This window comes from Ptychodera flava, assembly GCF_041260155.1.
Source record: "Ptychodera flava strain L36383 chromosome 23 unlocalized genomic scaffold, AS_Pfla_20210202 Scaffold_23__1_contigs__length_28996876_pilon, whole genome shotgun sequence".
NCBI lineage: Eukaryota > Metazoa > Hemichordata > Enteropneusta > Ptychoderidae > Ptychodera > Ptychodera flava.
Window position 1 is genome coordinate 21,025,877 of NW_027248277.1, and position 9,545 is coordinate 21,035,421.

The following is a 9,545-nucleotide window of genomic DNA, read 5'->3' on the forward strand; positions in this document are numbered from 1 at the left end:
AACTACGGTACACTGGGTGGAATCTGCCATATGCAAACAACACGGGGTTGTTATGGGGCCTTCCATAGCTTTGTGAATTGACTGGGCTCCCTAGGGTCATATTAATTTATGAAATTTCCCCTTGTGGACCCAGTGATCCTCAGTCTTGCCGATTTGCCTAGTGGTCCATCAATATACCATCTTGAGCAGCATCATTTGGACAGGAAACAAATTGTGATCTCACCCTTGCTTATTATGTGTCATTAAAATACAAAACAAACAAAACATTTTTTGATCTTGTTCGTGATGTTAGAAGTTCATAAATGGAAACAAATATGGACATGTCTAGCATTTTTTAAATTAAACTGCTGTGAAAATTTGCTGGATTAAAAATCATGCATGAACATGACACACATAATAATCTCATCATTGACAGCTGCATTCCCTTTTCCAAAGATAGTGTGGGAAAAATACCTTTCCTCTATTACTGAATTAACAAGTGTTTGGACATGTTTTTGCAGTGGATGAGAATTTCAACAACAGAGGGTGGCATTTGTTTTGTCAGAGCTTTCGATGACAAACAAGTTTTATGAAAAGATGTATCATTATGGAAATAGTGATAACAAGTCTTCATTGCAATACAAAAAATCTAAACTCCACAAGAATCTTGATCACAAAAATGTAATGAAGATTCTGTTGAAAGAACTCTATCAAAGCAACACAAGTACACGCAATTGCCAACACCAAATCTTTGATAAAATGTTCAAATCAAGTTAATGGTCAAGCAACAACCAACCAGATTTTACATGTGTTTTTTTTTTTTGGGGGGAAGGGGGAGTTAAGAAATAAATAAGTTTAAAATTGTTTTGTTTCAGTCTCATTCTTTTATTGGCTATATAACGGGCAAGTAGCTGTTCACATGCACATATTGAGCTTGTTATCTCGGGCTGTAAATAAATAAAAAAAATTTCAAAGGAAAACAAAAATCTCGGGCTGTAAATGTCTAGACTGCAATGATATTGGTGACTAATTTTTGGTCCAGACTAGAATTCAAATGTAAACGATAGCAGTGCATTCCACATGTATACATACTGCGTTGACAAGCTCAGTGTTTCAGAGTACAACAAGGAACTGCAGTTGACATTTGAACTATGTGAGCACAAACATCAATTTTTGTTGCCCTAGTCAAGTTTTCTCTGATTTTTGCCAAAATTTTGATAAAAAGCTGCGGTAATGAAATACAATGTCCATTTGATCTAACATTATCAAAAAATTTCAGAAAAAATTCAGAAAAATTGGTAAAATGTGGCAGTAAAATTTTGGTGGGAAAAATTACAGCACTCAAAGGATTAAAACTAAAACATGAAAAATTCATCAAAACTTACACTTATTCAGCCCAAAAGAGTCACATCATAAAGATTTAACACTGTGATATATGTAAATGAGCATGTAGTGGGATAATATAATTTCCTTTGACCTTTAGGGATGTACCATTACATCTTGGAGGGAGGGGGAAAAAGTGAAATATTATGCCACATGAAAATACCGAAAATATTTTTTCCCTTTCTGCCTTTGTAAACAAGTTACTAGGAATTGGAAAAAAGATGTGGGATTCTGCTTGTGTTGAAATAAAATACATGCTTGTCATTGGAAGGTCAAAAGGACAATTTGCATTCTCATTCGGATCACTGCTTTAAAGATTTAGTGGTGAGCGCCTTACCAACAATGGATTCCACATACCAGATGCAGCTAGCAAATACTGGCATATGGTTCAACACAAGGACCTTACCGATTAAAAAAGTGTGTAGAACAACGAACACCTGTAGCCACTGTGTAAAAGCACTCCATTTTGAACTCTTACATGCTTCAACATCGATGACAGTGTCATGTTAGCAATGTGCAATACATAAACGTATGCTGAAATTTCATTAGCATTGAAATAGATACGGATTGATCGTTTAATCAAATTAAAAAATGCCATCAGGAGATTAAAATAATTAAATATTGAATGGGGATATTAATTATTGCTCATCAGATTATATGTCAGGCAGTCAAGGTGATATTGATAATTACTCTATATTATTTATAATACTGTGTTTGACAAAGCCGAATATTGACATGACTTCAGCAAAAAAAATTCTAAAAAAGCTGCAAATTAAGTATGTGGCCCTGTACTGTAAAATTATGTGCTCTCAAATTCAAGTAAATTCTTGTTTTACATCTAAGATTATTTTACTTTCAATGCTCTTCAAATAAATTGGAAAAAAATATGATGCAAGTGTAATTGTCGGTAGTATGCTATGAAATTACCTATTTGATTTAACACTGCATTTTGGAGCAAAAATTTCATTCATGCCGTAAAATTGCAGCACCGTGACTATAGTTTTCAAAATAAACATATGTTTTCTGAAACTGTGATACACAAAAAATGTAATTAGAGTAATAACAAAGTTTGATAAATGCGATTAAAAATAGGATGTGCATAGCAGTAGGTGTGAAGTAATTGCCACAAAGTTGTTAAACGTACAGTGACAAACAATCATAACTATACATGAACAAAAGAGACTAAATGGTCCAACCCAAAGCTTCTTTGAATTTTGAAACAATACACCATCTTTCCTTTATTCTGATCAATGCTGATTACCATCAATACAGAATCAACGTGATTGTTATCATGTCACTGTAATGAAACACCTGATGTATCAACCATTGTCATATCCACCATTGTGGTATTCATTGTTGCAGTTTTAAAGCTTCAAGGCCAGTTGTATGTGTATTTTTCAGTAAAAAACTTTTCCTTTGATCCTTTTGTCCAACAAGGCCATCCACCAGCTTGCCAAATCTACATTGTGCACCATCTTTACTTTTACCAACTAGGCATGTCTTGTAATCTTTCACACCAGAATGTAACCACTCATCCTCACCTCGGCAGTTCAGCACACACAACCCCTCCATATGAAAATGATGTGCATCACTGGACTTGGTTAGCTATCATAATACTAAACTATAACCACAGATTTTTTACATATGTGGCCGGATAAAACTCCCCAAATGCAAGTTGCCGTGGCACCTTTAACCCTTTGAGCCAAAGTCAATTTTTGTCACCTTATATAAAATATACCCCAGTCAATTTTTTCAGATTTTTGCTAAATTTTTTTATGAAAAACTGTAGTCAATGAAATATGCTGTCAATTTGATCCAAAATTATCAAAAAATTACAGAAAAATTTTTAAAATTGGTAAAATGTTGCACTAAAATTTTGGTGGGAAAAATTTACAGCACTCAAAGGGTTAAAATCAATGCAATTTTCACTGACTAGGAACATTTATGATTACATATGACAAGATGTTTGTCAAGTTCTAAGAGGTATATTCCAGAAATTTTGTTCAGTTTAGTAACATACACTTTCTTGTTCAACTCCTTAAAGCACATCAAAATATCTGTATATAACTTGTCCATACTGCGATAATGCACCTAATACAGTAGAGCATCAGTGTTTTCTCTGCATGTTCACTGAAGGGGCAATTTCTGCCCAATTTATCAAAATTAGGGGGCAGACTTGACATTTTAGGGAGCAGAAACAACAGCAAATTCACAGGTCACTACACTATGAGCTTGGGTCACCATCATATCCAGGTATATTTGCTTGTTGTGTTTTGTGCATGATTTTTGCATTGTCAGTAAAATTTAAAGGGCAGAAAGTGGTTTGAAATGCGCAATTTGCACAATTGCACAGTCACGAGTAAACCCTAGAGTATGTGTGTTTAAATTTATTGTTGACATTTGAATTTCAGTCCAGACTGAAATTTGCTTTATAACAATAAAGTGTTTCCCATACTTTCTATTGTCAACCTGATATTCTGTATTTCAACATCCTCTTTTTGAGAGAATTGCTTTTATAGAATAAAAATGAAATAATGTTATCAGTTTTACACATATCCACCCTTTAACCCTTTGAACCTGGCTTGGACAAAAATGTCCGCATGCTGTCATAGGGTACCAGGGGGTCAGGGTGCAAAGGGTTACAAGCAGTTTGACTGAATCGATTAATAATACCGCACATGTACGCAATTTTTGGAAATAACTTGAAATTTGAAGTTTGTTTGTACCTACCAAGAGTTTGTTCCTCTTCTTAAACAAAATAAGGACCACTAGACCTGTCAAAATGAGCTGTAAATTAAAAAAAAAATAATTCATTACCCTGTTCATCATGATTCACCGTGAACATGTCCAAATTCACCATTGATGGCAATAGCTTTGGGTCAAACCATTGTGGTGAAAGGGATAACACAGTACCCGGTAGCTAATACATTGACCTTCATCGGAATCAATAAGAATTTGTTGTTGAACCCTCTAAAAGTGGCGCTGAAGTCTTTTCTTGGACTTTGGAAATATCATTTATTCATCCATTATCCGATGGGTAAAGCCTAATTACAGGTGAGAGAACCTACTACCCAACAGTGCTGATCGCTATTTCAGGCTTGTTACTAAATAGTGCAGCTCGTGTGCCACGTCGGACACTGCTGCTTGAAATTTGGACAGATTTTATTGTTGCATGCATGGCTGTTGTTGCAGATTGTACCGTAGTCTGAGCCATAAATTAGTGTATTAAACCTTCAGTATCTATTGTACCACTGACAGGCTTTATTTTCGTTGTTCTTGCAGAAATGCAGACAAGTATTTATATTTGCATATTAATTAAAGAATAATGACTTCATTTGCCATCAACACTGTGAAGACATCCAGAATATTAGAAGTTCCTACTTCAAGATTCAGACACGATACAACACCTTAGTCTTGAAGTCATCTCCTGACAGTAAATGTGATAGCTTATGCTCTGTACCGCTTTGCCCTCTTATGTTATACACATTACATCATTTTGGGCTGACTCACAAAAATTCTGAAAAAAGCCACTCATAAGAGTGTGAACATCTTATTATATGACAAAATGGTTACTTGCATGTTCTTTACAACAATGGATATGTGTATTTATCACCTGACTGACACCTGACCTGGCCTTTTGACCTTTAACTGTTGTCTGTGTAGGTAGAAGGCATAAATAAAGCTTTAAATTTACACTTTTTTACCACAAATGTGTCACATTGATGACATAACTTTACTCAAAAAGGAAATGAACATAGTAAATTTCTTTTTTTTTAAGTTCCAGTTTAATTGTTTGAAATAAAGGTGTTTCCAGTAATTTGCCTCCAAGAAATATGATGGGTCATTTGACAGGGTTTTATAGCTTTTCCTCCGTATCAACTTTTTGATTTTTTTTTGCAGGCTACGACTCTTAAAACCAGCTAATTTTGGTGAATTCATACTTTTTAATGTTGACACCTGCCTGAAATCTAAAACTAACTATAGCTAAGTTCGCTATTACATAATTATTGATGCAAGAAGTCTACATTTTGGGTGGACGGGGCAAATGAACAATTGTTCATGCTGGAATGAATAAAAAATAAATAAATCCGTTGTAAATAATACAAAAACAGATAAATAGAAAACCTTGGATTTGTAAACCCTTTAGCTTACAACATAGAAAGCCTTACCGATAAGGCGGGCACGTATGATGGTATGGCACTTTCTGCATACTCCACTGAATCTGTCATACTGTAGACTGATATACACAAAATTCCTAGTATCAAGCCGAGCAGGGCCACAAACACTCCAACCACCAGAAACAGCAGCAGATTGTCCGTACAACAGAGCAGTTTCTCCGGCATCGTGAGGGATTTGAGTTGTGTTCTACGGGTCTTGAAGAAGCCAAAGTTTTTCGACAGTGATGACAGTTGCGTCACTTGTTTGTCCGATGCGAATATTTTACGAGGAGCACTTAAAATTTAACTCCACATTTCGGACTGTTGCTGTGTTGAGTTGGCCAGGTTCCTGCCAAACTGTCGCCGCATAAACAGTTCGTTGGAAAGCTTGTGAGACAGTTACAACTCCCCATTGCATTTACACTCTCAACGTTCGCAGGCGTGAGTACGGCCTGTCTTCAAAAGATGTCCTTTGGCTGTTGGCCACGGGCTGTTGACCCCAACTTGCACAATTCACAAACACGGCCGCGGTTCGGTGTTGATGACCAATAAAATGTCCAGCTCGCCCCTGTGCCTCGCTCGCCAGTCGTCGTGGTGCACCGTCTGATATTCGTGACAAGACGTGAAATGTGACTTTCCACGAACTCGTTTTTCCCTGAAGCAGTTAACTGTCTACCGTTATCTGTATATACTTCCAGATAATCTATCAACACAAGTGATGATAATATGCCAAAGAGCGGTATGAATGTCCGTGTCAGCTGCAGCTGTCCCTTCGTTGGTCGTCTCGGTTTCGCTTTCAAGCGACAAGTAACAAGACCCCCTATCTTTGTTAAATAAAATTCATATCTTTCACTCGAGGTCGTTCTCATGTATTAAAATCCTAAAACAGTATCATTAAAATTATTTGTACTTATAAAACTGGTCATATTCTACTCACTATATATTTCGAAGTGCATGCAGTATGATTTTGTCCCCCATCCAGTAATCATACCTGATACCTGTTAGTCTGCTGCAACTCTGAGATGAACGTAGAGGGCGCTATCACTATGTTTACCACCATGTTTACCATCAGGACGTTGACCCGTATACGTTGACACAAAATCAAGTGTCGATGACAATAGGCGGGTAGCTTCTTCGTGAAACTTGAACCCCGGACTTGAACACATTTACCTTTCCCCAGTAATTCATTAAAACCAATCAAAATCAGATAAATATATATATGCACAGTGTTTAACGTGTTCTGACACTGGATTTACGATAAGCTTACCTTGCCACTTCTATATGTACATGAGCTACTGTGTGACTTTAGGGACGATTCAGAATTTACTTCCAGGGAGGGGGTGGAGGATTTTCTATTTTCTGGGTGATTTTTTTCCATGGCCCCCCCCTAGTAAATTATAGAAAAAATCTATGGCCCCCCCTCATCTTTGCTGTTTTTTTTCCATGGCCCCCCCCTAATATATACATGCATGCTCATACACTATAGACATATCCAGTCTAACAAGTTGCAGGAACTGTAGTGGACATTTAATCGATGATATAACAAATCATTTCAGGGTATGTGACTATAAAAGAATGATTTGCAGGGACTGCAAGTTGCACACTTTTGGAAAGGGTAGCAATAAACATATCTGGTTGTAAATTTCTGAAGAAAAGTTAATTACTAAATATGAATACTTTTTTCGTTATGTCTCACTGATACATATGATGCACACAAAGACAAGCAAAGATGTCAGTTAGAAATGGTGAACAGAAAATCAGAGGAGCAGATAATTGACAAAGTGATATATATCTTGAAGTTTAATGATACATCATTTGCAGATATCCAGATATTTCTGGAAAGTGAGATGTACATGCACAAGTTCAGCATACATTTTCATTTGATGATGCTGAATATTTGCAGACTCAAACTGAAAGTTTTAAACATTAGGAATTAAAATTGGTGAAAGCCAACTTGTTTTTACTTTTCTCTTTTTTTCTAATTTAGTTGTCATAAAACCAAGTAGCTGCCACTGAAAGCAACAATGCTGAGGAATATTTTAGAACATTTCTTGAACAAAACACCTTATCCAAAACATGAATTCACATGTTATTCTGCTCATTCTTTCACAATCCAATGTTCATATTAAAATGCAGATAACCCTGTGTAAGTCAAAGTTCACATTTTGTCAGCAGTATTTTTCAAAATTGACAGAGCATTCATATTTCAAATTTTTTTAACAAACTTTAATTTTAAAATAGTCATGATGCGCATGTTTTCAGATGACACGAAACAATACATGCTAATTTGTTTTTTTGCCTTTTCTGCCAGCCGCCACTGAGAAATATTTAATTATACATATCAGAATGAATGGGACACAAAAGTATTAGCATCTATACACAATGTGTAAGCCTATCCACATTTCTCCTAGCCTCATACACACTGAGATCACTTCTTGGACTACAGCAAATTTCTTGTGTACACAATATTTCAACAATCCGACACCATAGCATTGATGCAGTGCCACATGATCTTCTGGATGCACATACAGGATTATTGGAATATCAACCCTTTTGTAAATTTTTCACCATATATTTTTGACAGTAATACATAATATTTTTAAGGAAAGGGAACAAGTTCCATCTGTTTTGGGCAACGAAAGGATATTTGTTTTTATGAATGACCATGACAAAGACAATTTACATGTTAGACAGATGGTATGTTTTGACCATCTCAGTTGCTGATGGCTTTGATTTGAAGTGTTGAATTTGTAGAACTTCTTCAACTGTAGAAAATTTTTCAATACACAGAACACCATTGTAAAAACATGGTTGAAACTTCTGACACCATAATATTAATGTATGCTACTTTCTGAATGCTCACAGTTTTTTTCAAAGCTATATTTCTCATCAAAGATGACAAGGAAACCCCCTCATACCATATATTTTCAAAAAGTAGAGAATCTAAAGTTTAGTATGGTAGCAGTAGTGTACTCAAAGGATGAAGTGGGTGTATATTTAGGGTAAAAAACCTCAATTTTGGTATTAATGATAAAAATTAAGTCATAAACTAGACAGTTTTCTGAAATGTAATATTTCACTTGAAAGGAGAGTATATGTAGAAAAAAAACAACTATTTTATTTGGCATTATCCATCCTCATTTTAAAATTGTAGGGGTTTAAAGACTGACACTCTAATAATTGATTTAAATCATGATCAGCAAAATTAAAATGCCTCTTATTAAAAATGTAAGAGCTTTATTGCCGAACAAAACCAATTGATAGTTGTTTTGTTACATAGCATTTAAAAAACATAATGTGAAAATTTCAGTAAATTTGACCCAGCCGGAGTGGAGTTAAATTCTTTGGAAATTTTCAAATTGGGAGGAAAAAGAAGCCAAGAAATCGGGTGATTTGCAACATTTGCATAAATTAACACTTCTTTATCACACAACTTTCAACTGCTTTACAAGCTACAAGGTAAACCCAAGAAATTTGCTGTAATTTTTAGCATTTGTTCAATGTTCATCTCTGCTCAAGTAAGTTAATGCATGGGTGTTTGTCCCCATCAAGCCCAAAAGTAAGAAAATGATCAATTATCTTTAAAAACCACCAGATTTGATTGATATTTGGTCTAATTGTTGGAATTATTAAATTCTTTAAAAAAAATGTCTGCCTAAATCTTGACGAGTTGAGTCACGTGACCAAATCTGATATTTTCCCGCCAAAATTTACGTCTTTATTAATTTTAATATTCCAACCGTAGGTCGTTAAATTTTCTTGATTTTCTTTGCACTTTTGGAAACAACATCTATCGTATTCTTTCAAAAATACATGGCACTCATGAAACTCTATCTATATTTCTTTCTGATATTCAAAATATTCATGTAAAACGTCAAAAATATTGTATTTGTTGTTTTTGTGAAGAAATGTTATTCAAAATTCAATAATTTTGCATCTGCCACTAGTTCTAACCCAAGTTCCCATCCCATTTTACATTAATTAGTCATAATATTTTAAATATTTTGATGTTTAGCGGTTGGAATA

At 35.0% G+C, this 9,545-nt stretch overlaps 1 protein-coding gene across 1 annotated transcript in view; it reads right to left on the reverse strand.

Annotated features, from left to right (window-relative positions):
- Positions 1-6,291, reverse strand: part of LOC139123599 (uncharacterized) — a 19,919-nt gene extending 13,628 nt beyond the window's left edge. Inside the window, exons 1-2 of the mRNA XM_070689767.1 lie at positions 5,532-6,291; positions 4,093-4,149 (exon numbers count right to left, since the gene is read on the reverse strand). Coding sequence (XP_070545868.1) covers positions 4,093-4,149; positions 5,532-5,705 — 231 coding nt within the window. The 5' untranslated portion in view covers positions 5,706-6,291. The remainder of the gene's footprint in view (positions 1-4,092; positions 4,150-5,531) is intronic.
- Positions 6,292-9,545: the final 3,254 nt, after the last annotated feature.